The sequence below is a fragment of the Haemorhous mexicanus genome, chromosome 31 (assembly GCF_027477595.1).
Source record: "Haemorhous mexicanus isolate bHaeMex1 chromosome 31, bHaeMex1.pri, whole genome shotgun sequence".
NCBI lineage: Eukaryota > Metazoa > Chordata > Aves > Passeriformes > Fringillidae > Haemorhous > Haemorhous mexicanus.
This window is the reverse complement of record NC_082371.1, coordinates 2,701,420-2,717,627: the sequence shown is the minus strand read 5'-3', so window position 1 is coordinate 2,717,627 and position 16,208 is coordinate 2,701,420. Positions and strand designations below refer to the sequence as shown.

At 63.2% G+C, this 16,208-nt stretch overlaps 1 protein-coding gene across 8 annotated transcripts in view; it reads right to left on the bottom strand.

Annotated features, from left to right (window-relative positions):
- LOC132340308 (sodium/potassium-transporting ATPase subunit alpha-2) overlaps positions 1-14,736 on the bottom strand; it is a 29,363-nt gene extending 14,627 nt beyond the window's left edge. The window contains exons 1-10 of one of the 8 annotated variants that reach the window (XM_059871205.1): positions 14,705-14,736; positions 13,069-13,267; positions 11,302-11,411; positions 11,095-11,229; positions 9,534-9,723; positions 7,679-7,854; positions 6,281-6,417; positions 2,360-2,510; positions 1,562-1,730; positions 229-383 (exon numbers count right to left, since the gene is read on the bottom strand). In XM_059871205.1, coding sequence (XP_059727188.1) covers positions 229-383; positions 1,562-1,730; positions 2,360-2,510; positions 6,281-6,417; positions 7,679-7,854; positions 9,534-9,723; positions 11,095-11,229; positions 11,302-11,411; positions 13,069-13,240 — 1,395 coding nt within the window. In that variant the 5' untranslated portion in view covers positions 13,241-13,267; positions 14,705-14,736. Of the gene's footprint in view, positions 1-26; positions 84-228; positions 384-1,561; positions 1,731-2,359; positions 2,511-4,252; positions 4,262-4,473; positions 4,486-6,280; positions 6,418-7,678; positions 7,855-9,205; positions 9,280-9,533; positions 9,724-11,094; positions 11,230-11,301; positions 11,412-13,068; positions 13,268-14,170; positions 14,226-14,345; positions 14,366-14,518; positions 14,538-14,704 lie in introns of those variants that run through there. The other 7 variants (XM_059871207.1, XM_059871204.1, XM_059871206.1 and 4 more) reach the window with 7 other exon arrangements.
- Positions 14,737-16,208: the final 1,472 nt, after the last annotated feature.

The following is a 16,208-nucleotide window of genomic DNA, read 5'->3' as shown; positions in this document are numbered from 1 at the left end:
TTTTGGTGGATTTGGGGTGCCCTCACCATGTCGGTGCCCAGGTCGATGCAGAGGATGGTGACGGTGCCCAGGGGCAGCGGGATTTGGGATGGATTTGGGATGGATTTGGGATGGATGTGGGATGGATTTGGGGTGGATTTTGGCGGATTTGGGATGGATTTGGGGTGGATTTGGGGTGGATTTGGGATGGATTTAGGATGGATTTTGGCGGATTTGGGGTGCCCTCACCATGTCGGTGCCCAGGTCGATGCAGAGGATGGTGACAGTGCCCAGGGGCAGCGGGATGTTGGCGATGATGAAGAGCAGGAACGGGGTGATCTCGGGGATGTTGCTGGTCAGGGTGTAGGCGATCGACTTCTTCAGGTTGTCAAAGATCAGGCGGCCTGCCAGGGGACAGCGGTGTCCCCACATGTCCCCAGATGTCCCCAGTGCTCCCAATGCCCCCAGTGTCCCCAATATCCCAATATCCCAAACACCCACAAATGTCCCCAAGGTCCCCAGTGTCCCCATACCTCAAATGGCCCCAATGCTCTCAATGCCCCTGGTGTCCCCAACACTCCCAATACTCCCAATGTCCCCAAAGTCCCCAAATGTCCCCAATATCCCCAATGCTCCCAATGTCCCTAATGCTTTCAATATCCCAAATGTCCCCTATATCCCCAATGCCCCGAGCGTCCCTGGTGTCCCCAATGTCCCCAAAGTCCCCAACGCCCCCAAAGTCCCCAACACCCCCAATATCCCCAATACCCCCAATAACCCAATGTCCCCAATGTCCCTCCATGTCCCAAGCGTCCCCAATTTCCTGAGTGTCCCCAAAATTCCGAACACCCCCAATGTCCCCAATGCCCCCAATGTCCCCAAATTCCCCAATGTCCCCCCATGTCCCGACCGTCCCCAATGTCCCCAATGTCCCCAAAGTCCTGAACACCCCCAATGTCCCTAATGCCCTCAATATCCCCAACTCCCCCGATATCCCCAGTGTCCCCAATGTCCCCAATGTCCCCAAATTCCCCAATGTCCCCCCATGTCCCGACCGTCCCCAATGTCCCCAATGTCCCCAAAGTCCTGAACACCCCCAATGTCCCTAATGCCCCCAATATCCCCAACTCCCCCAATATCCCCAGTGTCCCCAATGTCCCCAATGTCCCCAAATTCCCCAATGTCCCCCCATGTCCCGACCGTCCCCAATGCCCCCAGTGTCCCCAAAGTCCTGAACACCCCCAATGTCCCTACCGTCCCCAATGTCCCCAATGTCCCCAAAGTCCTGAACACCCCCAATGTCCCTAATGCCCCCAATATCCCCAACTCCCCCAATATCCCCAGGGTCCCCAATGTCCCCAATGTCCCCAAATTCCCCAATGTCCCCCCATGTCCCGACCGTCCCCAATGCCCCCAGTGTCCCCAAAGTCCTGAACACCCCCAATGTCCCCAATGCCCCCAATATCCCCAACCACCCCAATATCCCCAATGTCCCCAATGTCCCCAATGTCCCTAATGCCCCCCAATTCCCCAATACCCCCCACGTCCCCGATGTCCCCAAAGCCCTGTGGCTGTCCCTGACCTTCCTCCACGCCGGTGACGATGGAGGCGAAGTTGTCATCCAGCAGGATCATGTCTGCTGCCTGCTTGGACACGTCCGAGCCCGCGATGCCCATGGCGATCCCGATGTCCGCCTTCTTCAGGGCCGGCGAGTCGTTCACCCCGTCACCCGTCACCGCCACGATGGCACCCTGGGGACACGGGGACGTTGGGGACATTGGGGACATTGAGGACGTTGGGGGCTTTGGGGACACTGGGGACATTGGGGACATTGGGGACATTGAGGACGTTGGGGACATTGGGGCCATTGAGGGCTTTGGGGGCTTTGGGGACATTGGGGACATTGGGGATATTGGGGATATTGGGGCCATTGAGGGCTTTGGGGACTTTGGGGACATTGGGGACACTGGGGGCATTGGGGATATTGGGGACACTGGGGATATTGGGGACATTGGGGCCATTGAGGGCTTTGGGGACATTGGGGACACTGGGGGCATTAGGGATATTGGGGACATTGGGGCCATTGAGGGCTTTGGGGGCTTTGGGGACATTGGGGATGATGGGACCATTGGGGGCATTGGGGACATTGGGGAACATTTGTGACACTGGGGATACTGGGGACATTGGTGGCTTTGGGGACACTGGGGACATTGGGGACACTGGGGACCTTGGGAATATGGAGAGCACTGGGGATACCGGAGGAGTTGGTGGCTTTGGAGACACTTGGGGACACCGTAGGAATTGCGGGCTTTGGGGACACTGGGATGAGGTGACACAGGTGACAGCGGTGGCGCGGGTGGCAGGGACAGGGCGGTGTCACCTGCCGCTGGCAGCCCTCGACGATGATCAGCTTCTGCTGGGGGGACGTGCGGGCGAAGACGATCTCGGTGTGGTTGCGCAGGATCTCGTCCAGCTGCTCCGAGCTCATGTCCTTCAGGTCCGAGCCGTGCACCACGCACGCCTTGGCCTCCCTGGAGAGGGGGTCACGGGGGGCTCAGCACCCCGAAATTCCTGGGAAAATCCCAGGGACCCCAAATTTTCTTGGGAAAACCCTCTGGGACCCCAAAATTCCTGGGAGAACCTCCAGGACCCCCAAAATCTCCTCCCAGCTGCTCCAAGCTCAGGTCCGAGTCGTGCACCACGCACGCCTTGGCCTCCCTGGGGAGGGGGTCACGGGGGGGTCAGCACCCCGAAATTTCCAGGAAAAACACCCTGGGACCCCGAAATTCCTGGGAAAACCCCACAGGATCCCAAAATCCCTGGGATCACCCCCAGGATTACCCCAAAATCCCCTCCCCAGCTGCTCCGAGCTCACGTCCTTCAGGTGTGACCATGCACCACGCACGCCTTGGCCTCCCTGGGGAGGGGGTCACGGGGGGGTCAGCACCCCAAAACTCCTGGGAAGACCCCAGGGACCCCAAAATTCCTGGGAGAACCCCCAGGATCACCCCAAAATCCCCTCCCTAGTTGCTCCGAGCTCATGTCCCTCAGGTGTGACCATGCCCCAAACACACCTTGGCCTCCCTGGGGGGGTCATGGGGGGGTCAGCACCCTGAAATTTCCAGGAAAAACACCCAGGGACCCCAAAATTCCTGGGAGAGCCCCCAGGATCACCCCAAAATCCCTTCCCCAGCTGCTCCAAGCTCACGTCCTTCAGGTCCGAGCCGTGCACCACGCACACCTTGGCCTCCCTGGGGAGGGGGTCACGGGGGGGTCAGCACCCCAAAACTCCTGGGAAGACCCCAGGGACCCCAAATTTCCTAGGAAAACTCCTTGGGACCCCAAATTTCCTGGGAAACCCCCAAAGACCCCAAAATCCCCTCCCCAGCTGCTCCAAGCTCGTGTCCCTCAGGTGTGACGATGCACCAAACACACCTTGGCCTCCCTGGGGACGGGGTCACGGGGGGGTCAGCACCCCAAAATTCCTGGGAAGACCCCAGGGACCCCAAATTTCCTAGGAGAACCCCCAGGGACCCCAAAATCCCTGGGAAACCCCCAAGGACCCCAAAATCCCCTCCCCAGCTGCTCCGAGCTCATGTCCCTCAGGTGTGACCATGCCCCAAACACACCTTGGCCTCCCTGAGGAGGGGGTGACGGGGGGGTCAGCACCCCGAAATTCCTGGGAAGACCCCAGGGACCCCAAATTTCCTAGGAGAACCCCCAGGGACCTCAAAATCCTTGGGATCATCCCCAGGATCACCCCAAAATTCCCTCCCCAGCTGCTCCAAGCTCGTGTCCCTCAGGTGTGACCATGCCCCAAACGCACCTTGGCCTCCCTGGGGAGGGGGTCACGGGGGGGTCAGCACCCCGAAATTCCTAGGAAAACCCCAGGGACCCCAAATTTCCTAGGAGAACCCCCAGGGACCCCAAAATTCCTGGGATCACCCCCAGGATTACCCCAAAATTCCCTCCCCAGCGGCTCCCAGGTGGTGTCCTTCAGGTGTGACCATGCACCAAACACACCTTGGCCTCCCTGGGGGGGGTCAGCACCCAAAATTCCTGGGAAAACCCCCCAGGACCCCAAAATTCCTGAGAAAACTCCCTAGGACCCCAGAATCCCCTCCCCAGCTTCTCCCAGGTCGTGTCCTTCAGGTGTGACCTGAGCACCACACACACCTTGGTCAGAACCCCAAAATCTGCTCCAGCACCCCAAAATTTCTTGGAAGACCCCTCGGGATCCCCAAATCCCCTCAGCTTCCCCTACCTGGGTCACCTGGGGTTCACCTGGGGTTCATCTGGCTCACCTGGAGCTCACCTGGAGCTCCCCTGTCTCACCTGGGGCTCACCTGGAGCTCCCCTGTCTCACCTGGGGCTCACCTGTGGCTCACCTGGCTGATGGGGATGTCTCACCTGTCTCACCTGGAGCTCACCTGGGTTTCACCTGGGGCTCACCTGTCTCACCTGGAGCTCACCTGGGGCTCACCTGGGGCTCACCTGGGGTTCACCTGGCTGATGGGGATGTCTCACCTGGAGCACACCTGGGGTTCACCTGGGGCTCACCTGGGGCTCACCTGGGGCTCACCTGGCTGATGGGGATGTCTCACCTGTCTCACCTGGAGCACACCTGGAGCTCACCTGGGGCTCACCTGGGGCTCACCTGGGGCTCACCTGGCTGATGGGGATGTCTCACCTGTCTCACCTGGAGCTCACCTGGGGTTCACCTGGCTCACCCGGAGCTCACCTGGGGCTCACCTGGGGCTCACCTGGGGTTCACCTGGCTGATGGGGATGTCTCACCTAGAGCTTACCTGGAGCTCACCTGGGGCTCACCTGTGGCTCACCTGGCTGATGGGGATGTCTCACCTGTCTCACCTGGAGCTCACCTGGGGTTCACCTGGCTCACCTGGAGCTCACCTGGGGTTCACCTGGGGCTCACCTGTCTCACCTGGAGCTCACCTGGAGCTCACCTGGCTGATGGGGATGTCTCACCTGTCTCACCTGGAGCTCACCTGGAGCTCACCTGGGGCTCACCTGGGTCTCGCCTGGCTGTTGGGGATGTCTCACCTGTCTCACCTGGAGCTCACCTGGGGTTCACCTGGGGCTCACCTGGAGCTCACCTGGCTGATGGGGATGTCTTACCTGGAGCACACCTGGGGTTCACCTGGGGCTCATCTATCTCACCTGGGGCTCATCTGGGGCTCGCCTGGCTGATGGGGATGTCTCACCTGTCTCACCTGGAGCTCACCTGGGTTTCACCTGGGGCTCACCTGTCTCACCTGGAGCTCACCTGGGTTTCACCTGGGGCTCACCTGTCTCACCTGGAGCTCACCTGGGGCTCACCTGGGGCTCACCTGGGGTTCACCTGGCTGATGGGGATGTCTCACCTGGAGCACACCTGGGGTTCACCTGGGGCTCACCTGGGGCTCACCTGGGGCTCACCTGGGGTTCACCTGGGGCTCACCTGGAGCTCACCTGGCTGATGGGGATGTCTCACCTAGAGCTCACCTGGTGCTCACCTGGGGCTCACCTGGGTCTCACCTGGCTGATGGGGATGTCTCACTTGTCTCACCTGGAGCTCACCTGGAGCTCACCTGGAGCTCACCTGGAGCTCACCTGGAGCTCACCTGTCTCACCTAGAGCTTACCTGGAGCTCACCTGGGGCTCGCCTGGGGGTCACCTGGCTGATGGGGATGTCTCACCTGTCTCACCTGGAGCTCACCTGGAGCTCACCTGGGGCTCACCTGGAGCTCACCTGTCTCACCTAGAGCTTACCTGGAGCTCACCTGGGGCTCGCCTGGGGGTCACCTGGCTGATGGGGATGTCTCACCTGTCTCACCTAGAGCTCACCTGGACCTCACCTGGGGCTCACCTGGAGCTCACCTGGCTGATGGGGATGTCTCACCTGTCTCACCTGGAGAACACCTGTGGTTCACCTGGGGCTCACCTGGCTCACCTGGGGCTCACCTGGCTCACCTGGGCTTCACCTAGGGCTCCCCTGTCTCACCTGGGGCTCCCCCTGTCTCACCTGGAGCTCACCTGTGGCTCACCTGACTGATGGGGATGTCTCACCTGTCTCACGTGGAGCTCACCTGGGGTTCACCTGGCTCACCTGGATCTCACCTGGGCTTCACCTGGGGCTCACCTGCCTCACCTGGAGCTCACCTGGAGCTCACCTGGGGCTCACCTGGGCTCACCTGGCTGATGGGGATGTCTCACCTAGAGCTTACCTGGAGCTCACCTGGGGCTCACCTGGGGCTCACCTGGCTGATGGGGATGTCTCACCTGTCTCACGTGGAGCTCACCTGGGGTTCACCTGGCTGACGGGGATGTTGAGCCGTGCCGCGATGTCCTCCACGGTCTCGTTGCCCTCGGAGATGATCCCCACGCCCTTGGCGATGGCCTTGGCCGTGATCGGGTGATCCCCGGTCACCATGATCACCTGGGGGGGCACCATCAGCACCTGGGCACACCTGGGGGACACCTGGGGGACACCTGGGAGCACCTGAGGGACACCTGGAGGCACCTGGGGGACACCTGGGGGCACTTGTGGGCACCTGGGGACACCTGGGGACACCTGAGAGTACCGTGGAGTGGGGGGGGGCAAGGGGAAATGGGGATCCCAGGTGGGCTCAGGGGGGTTTTGGGGTCTGGGGGTCTCGGGGTGGGGGGGTTTGGGGTCCTGGGTGGGGTCAGCAAGGGGTTTGGAGTCCCAGGTGGGCTCGGGGAAGGTTTTGGGGTCTGGGTGGGCTCGAGGAGGGTTTTGGGGTCCTGGGTCGGGGTTTTGGGGTCCCAGGTGGGGTCAGGAGGGTTTTGGGGTCCCAGATGGGGGTTTTGGGGTCCTGGGGCCAGGGTTTTGGGGTCCCGGGCCGGGGATTTTGGGGTCCCGGGCAGGCTCAGGAGGGTTTTGGGGTCCTGGATGGGGGTTTTGGGGTTCCAGGCGGGAGTTTTGGGGTCCCAGGTGGGGGTTTTGGAGTTCCAGGTGGGGTCAGGAGGTTTTTGGGGTCCTGGGCAGGCTCAGGGGCATTCTGGGGTCCTGGGCAGGGGTTTTGGGGTCCAGGCAGGCTCAGGAGGGTTTTGGGGTCCTGGGGGCGGGTTTTGGGGTCCCTGGGGATTTTGGGGTCCAGGCAGGCTCAGGAGGGTTTGGGGTCCCGGGGCGGGGTTTTGGGGTCCCAGGTGGGGTCAGGGGGGTTTTGGGGTCCCGTGCAGGCTCAGGGGCTTTCTGGGGTCCCAGGCGGGGGTTTTGGGGTCCCGCGCAGGCTCAGGAGGATTTGGTGTCCCGAGCCGGGGTTTTGGGGTCCCAGGTGGGGATTTTGGGGTCCTGGGCGGGCTCAGGAGGGTTTTAGGGTCCCGGGTGGGGGTTTTGGGGTCCCAGGTGGGGGTTTTGGTGTCCCAGGTGGGGGTTTTGGGGTCTCGGGCAGGGTCAGGAGGGTTTTGGGGTCCCGAGCAGGCTCAGGAGGGTTTTGGGGTCCCGGGCCGGGGTTTTGGGGTCCCAGATGGGGGTTTTGGGGTCCCGGGCCGGGGTTTTGGGGTCCCAGGTGGGGGTTTTGGAGTCCCGGGCAGGCTCAGGAGGGTTTTGGGGTTCCGGGCCGGGGTTTTGGGGTCCCAGGTGGGGGTTTTGGGGTCCCAGGTGGGGGATTTTGGGGTCCCGGTCAGGCTCAGGAGGGTTTTGGGGTCCCGGATCGGGGGTTTTGGGGTCCCACCTTGATGCCGGCGCTCCGGCACTTGCCCACGGCGTCGGGCACGGCGGCGCGGGGCGGGTCGATCATGGACATGAGCCCCACGAAGCAAAGGTCGCTGGTGGGGAAATTCACCTCGTCCGCGTCGAAACGGAACCCGCGGGGAAACTTGTCCGGGGGCAGGTACAGGTGGCAGAACCCTGGGGACATTGTGGGGGAAAGTGTGACCCCAAAAACACCCCCAGGATCGTGTCCGGGGGCAGGTACAGGTGGCAGAACCCTGGGGACATTGTGGGGGACAGTGTGACCCCAAAAACACCCCCAGGATCGTGTCCGGGGGCAGGTACAGGTGGCAGAACCCTGGGGACACCGAGGGGACAGTGTGACCCCAAAAACACCCCCAGGAAATTCTGTACAGGTGACAGAACTCTGGGGACACCGAGGGGACACTGAGACCCCAAAAACACCCCCAGGATCGTGTCGGGGGCAGGTACAGGTGGCAGAACCCTGGGGACATTGTGGGGGACAGTGTGACCCCAAAAACACCCCCCAGGATCGTGTCCGGGGGCAGGTACAGGTGGCAGAACCCTGGGGACACCGAGGGGACACTGAGACCCCAGGGACACCAAAAAACACCCTCAGGATCGTGTCTGGGGGCAGGTACAGGTGGCAGAACCCTGGGGACACCGAGGGGACACTGAGACCCCAAAAACACCCCCAGGAATCCACGAGAGACCCCACAGAGACCCCCAGGATCGTGTCCAGGGGCAGGTACAGGTGACAGAACCCTGGGGACATTGTGGGGGGAAAGTGTGACCCCAAAAACACCCCCAGGAACTTCTGTACAGGTGACAGAACCCTGGGGACACCGAGGGGACATTGAGACCCCAGGGACACCGAAAACACCCCCAGGATCGTGTCCGGGGGCAGGTACAGGTGACAGAACCCTGGGGACATTGGGAGGGGGGACAGTGAGACCCCAAAAACACCCCCAGGAATCCACGAGGGACCCCACAGGGACCCCCCAGGATCATGTCTGGGGACAGGTACAGGTGGCAGAACCCTGGGGACACCGAGGGGACACTGGGACCCCAAAAACACCCCCAGGAACTTCTGTACAGGTGACAGAACCCTGGGGACACCGAGGGGACATTGAGACCCCCAAAAACACCCCCAGGAAATTCTGTACAGGTGACAGAACCCTGGGGACCACCAGGTCCCCCTGGATGTACCCAGGACCCCCCAGGACCCTCCCTGATCCCCCCCAGATCCATGTAGGGGTTCTGGAAGGTTCTTCCATCTTCTTATCCAGGTACTGCTCCCCTGAGGACCCCCAAAATTCCCTCTGGATCCCTTTCCAGCCCCCCAGGACCCTTTTCCCGAGCCCCCCCAGCTCCAGGTAGGCGTTCTGGAAGGTTCCTCCATGCTCTCATCCAGGATCTTCTCCCCCAATCCCCTCTGGATCCCCTTCCAGCAACCCAAGGACCCCCAAATCTCCCAGAACCCCTCCCAGGACCCCTCCCCAGGACCCCCCAGGATCCCCTGGCGTACCCAGGACCCTCTCCCCGAGCCCCCCCAGCTCCAGGTAGGCGTTCTGGAAGGTTCCTCCATGCTCTCATCCAGGATCTTCTCCCCAAATCCCCTCTGGATCCTCTTCCAGCAACCCAAGGACCCCAAATCTCCCCAGAACCCCTCCCAGGACCCCTGGGCGTACCCAGGACCCTCTCCCCGAGCCCCCCCAGCTCCAGGTAGGCGTTCTGGAAGGTTCCTCCATGCTCTCATCCAGGATCTTCTCCCCCAAATCCCCTCTGGATCCCCTTCCAGCAACCCGAGGACCCCCAAATCTCCCCAGTACCCCTCCCAGGACCCCCGGGCGTACCCAGGACCCTCTCCCCGAGCCCCCCCAGCTCCAGGTAGGCGTTCTGGAAGGCCTCGCGCATCTCCTGGTCCAGGGGCTGCTCCTGGCCCTGCAGGAGGATGCGGGAGCAGCGGTCCAGGATGCGCTCGGGGGCTCCCTTCATCACCAGCAGGTAGCCCTGGGGGTCCTCCTCGCGCTCGTGGATGGACAGCTGGACACGGGGACGGACAGGGGACAGCGGGGTCACGCGCCACGGTCAGCGTGGGGTCACCCGCAGGCAGCCCAGGGTCACCAGGGCCACTCCAGGGTCACCCACAAGCAGCCCAGGGTCACCCACGGGTAGCCCAGGGTCACCCAGAGCCACCCCAGGGTCACCAGAGTCACTCCAGGGTCACCCGGAGGCACCCCAGGGTCACACACACCCTGCCCAGTGTCACCCAGAGACACTCCAGTGTCACCCACATACTGCCCCATGTCACCCCAGGGTCACACACACACTGCCCAGTGCCACCCATTCCCCCCATGCCCCCAGTGCCCCCAGTGCTCCCAGTGCCCCATCCCAGTTCCCCCCGCATCCCCAGCTCCCCGTCCCAGTTCCCCCAGTTCCCCCCATTGCCCCCAATGATCCCAGTGCCCCCAGTGCCCCCAGTGCCCCCCATGCCCCATCCAGTGCCCACATGCTCACCATGCCCCCAGTGCCCCCAGCTTCCCTTCCTATTGCCCCTAGTTGCCCATCCCAGTGTCCCCAGTTCCCCCATTGCCCTCTGTGCCCCCAGTTCCCCCATTGCCCCCAGTTCCCCCATTGCCCCCCAGTGCCCTCATTGCCCCCCATGCCCCCAGTGCCCCCCATGCCCACCGTGCCCTCAGTTCCCCCAGTGCCCCTCATGCCCCCCCGACCCCCGTGCCCCCATTGCCCCCAGTTCCCCCATTGCCCCCAGTGCCCCCAGTTCCCCCCCTGCCCCAGTTCCCCCATTGCCCCCAGTGCCCCATTGCCCCCAGTTCCCCCAGTTCCCCCATTGCCCCCATTTCCCCCAGTGTCCCCAGTTCCCCCATTGCCCCCATTGCCCCCATTTCCCTCAGTTCCCCCAGTTCCCCCATTGCCCCCAGTGCCCCCAGTTCCCCCAGTTCCCCCATTGCCCCCAGTTCCCCCATTGCCCCCAGTGCCCCATTGCCCCCAGTTCCCCCACTGCCCCCATTGCCCCCAGTGCCCCCATTGCCCCCAGTGCCCCCAGTTCCCCCAGTTCCCCCATTGCCCCCAGTTCCCCCATTGCCCCCAGTTCCCCCATTGCCCCCATTGCCCCCATTGCCCCCAGTTCCCCCAGTTCTCCCAGTTCCCCCAGTGCCCCCCATGCTCCCAATTCCCCCATTACCCCCATTGCCCAGTTCCCCCATTGCCCCCAGTTCCCCCAGTTACCCCAGTGCCCCCAGTTCCCCCAGTGCCCCCCCTGCCCCCGGTGCCCCCATTACCCCCAGTTCCCCCATTGCCCCCATTTCCCCCAGTGCCCCCAGTTCCCCCAGTTCCCCCATTGCCCCCAGTGCCCCCCCCTGCCCCCGGTGCCCCCCGTGCCCCCCGTGCCCGCACCTGGTACTTGTTGGTGGAGTTGAAGGGGATCTCGGTCACTTTGGGGTTCCTGTCCCGCATCCTCTTGACGGAGCCGCACGACAGCTGGATGCACTTGAGCAGCGCCGACTCCGACGCGTCCCCGGCCGTGTCCCGCTGCGGGGGACACCGCTGTCACCGCGGGGCTGTCCCCTCTGTCCCCTCCCCGGGGCACGGGGACCCCCCCACCTTGGAGATGGAGACGTTCTCTTGGCCCGGCTTGAACACGGCGCGGTTACAGAGCCCCGCGATGCGCGCCAGCGCCGCCCACGTGGGAGAGCGCTTGTCGAAGGTGGCACCTGGGGACATCAGGGCATGGTCAGTGTCACCAGTGTCGCCCACTGACCACCCTGGTGTCACCCATTGACCAACCCAGTATCATCCACTGACCACCCTGGTGTCACCCTCTGACCACCCCAGGATCATCCACTGACCACCTTGGTGTCACCAGCGCCGCCCACGTGGGAGAGCGCTTGTCAAAGGTGGCACCTGGGGACACGGGGCATGGTCAGTGTCACCAGTGTCACCCTCTGACCACCCCAGTATCACCCACTGACCACCCTGGTGTCACCAGGGCTGCCCACGTGGGAGAGCGCTTGTTGAAGGTGGCACCTGGGGACACGGGGCACAGGGCATGGTCAGTGTCACCAGTGTCACCCACTGACCACCCTGGCGCCACCCATTGACCATCCCAGTGTCACCAGTGTCACCCACTGACCACCCCAGTATCATCCACTGACCACCCTGGTGTCACCAGGGCTGGCCATGTGGGAGAGCGCTTGTCGAAGGTGGCACCTGGGGACACGGGCATGGTCAGTGTCACCAGTGTCACCCTCTGACCACCCCACTATCACCCACTGACCACCCTGGTGTCACCAGGGCTGCCCACGTGGGAGAGCGCTTGTCGAAGGTGGCACCTGGGGACACGGGGCACAGGGCATTGTCAGTGTCACCAGTGTCACCCTCTGACCACCCTGGTGTCACCCATTGACCACCCCAGTATCATCCACTGACCACCCTGGTGTCACCAGGGCCGCCCACGTGGGAGAGCGCTTGTCGAAGGTGGCACCTGGGGACACGGGGCATGGTCAGTGTCACCAGTGTCACCCTCTGACCACCCTGGTGTCACACATTGACCACCCCAGTATCATCCACTGACCACCCTGGTGTCACCAGGGCTGCCCACGTGGGAGAGCGCTTGTCGAAGGTGGCACCTGGGGACACGGGGCATGGTCAGTGTCACCAGTGTCACCCACTGACCACCCTGGTGTCACACATTGACCATCCCAGTGTCACCAGTGTCACCCACTGACCACCCCACTATCATCCACTGACCACCCTGGTGTCACCAGGGCTGGCCATGTGGGAGAGCGCTTGTCGAAGGTGGCACCTGGGGACACGGGCATGATCAGTGTCACCAGTGTCACCCTCTGACCACCCCACTATCATCCACTGACCACCCTGGTGTCACCAGCACCGCCCATGTGGGAGAGAGCTTGTTGAAGGTGGCACCTGGGGACATCAGGGCATGGTCAGTGTCACCAGTGTCACCCACTGACGACCCTGGTGTCACCCACTGACCATCCCAGTGTCACCAGTGTGACCACCCTGGTGTCACCCACTGACCACCCCGGTGTCACCAGGGCCACCCACATGGGAGAGCACTTGTCGAAGGTGGCACCTGGGGACACGGGGCACAGGGCATGGTCAGTGTCACCAGTGTCACCCATTGGTGTCACCCATTGGCCATCCCAGCATCATCCATTGACCACCCTGGTGTCACCAGTGCCACCCATTGGTGTCACCCATTGACCACCCTGGTTCCAGGGTTTTGGGGGATTTGGGTTTTGGGGCATTGGGGTGCCAGGGGATTTGGGTACCGAGGTCCCAGGGCATTGGGGTGCCAGGAGATCGGGGTGCTGGGGGCACTGGGGGTCTCGGGGTGCCCCCGCTCACCCGACTGGTCCTCGGTGGTGTCGGCCTCGTGGATCTGGTTGTCGAACCACATGTGGGCCACGGTCATGCGGTTCTGGGTCAGGGTCCCGGTCTTGTCCGAGCAGATGGTGGAGGTGGAGCCCAGCGTCTCCACGGCCTCCAGGTTCTTCACCAGGCAGTTCTTCCTGGCCATGCGCTTGGCAGTGAGGGTCAGGCACACCTGGGGGCACCCCGGGGTGTCACGGGGGTGAGACCCCTGGTGTGGGGTGAACAGAATCACCCTGACCCCAAAAGTGGCACCAGAACCCCCAGGGTGTGCCCTCAATACCCAAACCCTATTGTGATCACCTGGTCACGGGGGTCAGGCACACCTGGGGGGCACCCCGGGGTGTCACGGGGGTGAGACCCCTGGTGTGGGGTGAACAGAGTCCCCCTGATCCCAAAAGTGGCACCAGAACCCCCTCAGTGTGCCCCCAGGGTGCCCTCAATACCCAAACCCTATTGTGATCACCTGGTCACGGGGGTCAGGCACACCTGGGGGGGGACCCCGGGGTGTCACGGGGGTGGGACCCCTGGTGTGGGGTGAACAGAGTCCCCCTGATCCCAAAAGTGGCACCAGAACCCCCTCAGTGTGCCCCCAGGGTGCCCTCAATACCCAAACCCTATTGTGATCACCTGGTCACGGGGGTCAGGCACACCTGGGGGGGGCACCCCAGGGTGTCACGGAGGTGGGGTCTGTGGACCCCCCAGCACTCCAAAATTATCCCAGTGCCCCCTCCCACAGTGGCCAGCAGCCCCTTGGGCATGCTAGCCACGATGATGCCCATGAGGAAGAAGACGGTGTAGCTCCCCTCCCAATGCCCTCCCAGTGCCCCCAGTGCCTCATATTGCATTCCCAGTGCCCTCCCAGTGCCCTCCTGGTGCCCCCAGTGCCCCCAGCCCCTCACCGTGACAGTGGCCAGCAGCCCCTCGGGCATGCTGGCCACGATGATGCCAATGAGGAAGATGATGGTGGATGCTCCCAGTCCATCCCAGCTCAATCTCAGTCCCCAATATCTCAATCCCACTGACTCCCAGTCCATCCCAGTTTGCTCCCAGTCCCTCCCAGTTCGCTCCCACTCACGGTGACAGTGGCCAGCAGCCCCTCGGGCACGTTGGCCACGATGATGCTGATGAGGAAGATGATGGTGGATGCTCCCCATCCATCCCAGTCCATCCCAGCTCAATCTCAATCCCCAATATCTCAATCCCAGTGACTTCCAGTCCATCCCAGTCCCTCCCAGTTCACCCCCACTCACGGTGACGGTGGCCAGCAGCCCCTTGGGCACGTTGGCCATGATGATGCCAATGAGGAAGATGATGGTGGTGCTCCCAGTCCATCCCAGCTCAATCTCAATCCCCAATATCTCAATCCCAGTGACTCCCAGTCCCTCCCAGTCCCTCCCAGTCCCTCCCAGTTTGCCCCACTCACGGTGACGGTGGCCAGCAGCCCTTCGGGCACGTTGGCCACGATGATGCCGATGAGGAAGATGATGGTGGATGCTCCCCATCCATCCCAGGCCATCACAGCTCAATCTCAATCCCCAATATCTCAATCCCAGTGACTCCCAGTCCATCCCAGTTTGCTCCCAGTCCCTCCCAGTTCACCCCCACTCACGGTGACGGTGGCCAGCAGCCCCTCGGGCACGTTGGCCATGATGATGCCGATGAGGAAGATGATGGTGGTGCTCCCAGTCCATCCCAGCTCAATCTCAATCCCCAATATCTCAATCCCAGTGACTCCCAGTCCATCCCAGTTTACTCCCAGTCCCTCCCAGTTCGCCCCGCACTCACGGTGACGGTGGCCAGCAGCCCCTTGGGCACGTTGGCCACAATGATGCCAAGGAGGAAGATGACGGTGGATGCTCCCCATCCCTCCCAGTCCATCCCAGCTCAATCTCAGTCCCCAGTATCTCAATCCCAGTAACTCCCAGTCCATCCCAGTTTGCTCCCAGTCCCTCCCAGTTCGCCCCCACTCACGGTGACGGTGGCCAGCAGCCCCTCGGGCACGTTGGCCACGATGATGCCGATGAGGAAGATGACGGCCTCGAGCCAGGTGTAGCCGAGGATGAGCGAGAGGATGAAGAAGGAGAGGCCGAGGAAGACGGCCACGCCGGTGATGAGGCGGATGAAGTGCTCGATCTCCATGGCGATGGGGGTCCGGCCCACCTCCAGCCCCGAGGCCAGCGAGGCGATCCTGCCCATCACCGTGCGGTCACCCGTGGAGATGACGATGCCACGCGCCGTGCCTGGGGGACACCGAGGTGACAAAAGGTCTGGGGGCACTGGGAACTGGGATGGGCACTGAGATGGGCATTGGGGGCACTGGGATGGGGAACTGGGATGGGCACTGGGGCGCTGGGGGCACTGAGGTCACCCATGGAGATGATGATGCCACGCGCCGTGCCTGGGGGACACCGAAGTGACAAAAGGTCTGGGGGCACTGGGATGGGGAACTGGGATGGGCACTGGGAGCACTGGGGGCACTGGGAGCACTGGGTGCACTGCAGTCACCTGTGGAGATGACGATGCCACGCGCCGTGCCTGGGGGACACCGAGGTGACAAAGGGCCAGGGGGCACTGGGATGGGGAACTGGGATGGGGCACTGGGGGCACTGGGATGGGGAACTGGGATGGGCACTGGGATGGGCACTGGGGACACTGGGGTCACTGGGTGCACTGCAGTCACCCGTGGAGATGACGATGCCACGCGCCGTGCCTGGGGGACACCGAGGTGACAAAGGGCCCAGGGGGGGGTGGCACGGGGCTGGGGGCACTGGGATGGGCACTGGGGGCACTGGGAGCGCTGGGTGCACTGCAGTCACCCGTGGAGATGACGATGCCACGCGCCGTGCCTGGGGGACACCGAGGTGACAAAGGGCCAGGGGGCACTGGGATGGGGAACTGGGATGGGCACTGGGGGCACTGGGATGGAGAACTGGGATGGGCACTGGGGGCACTGGGGGCACTGAGGTCACCTGGGGAGATGATGATGCCACGCGCCGTGCCTGGGGGACACCAGGGCCTGGGGGGGTGGCGCAGGGCTGGGGGCACTGGGATGGGCACTGGGGGCCACTGGGATGGGGAACTGGGATGGGGAACTGGGGGCACTGGGGGCACTG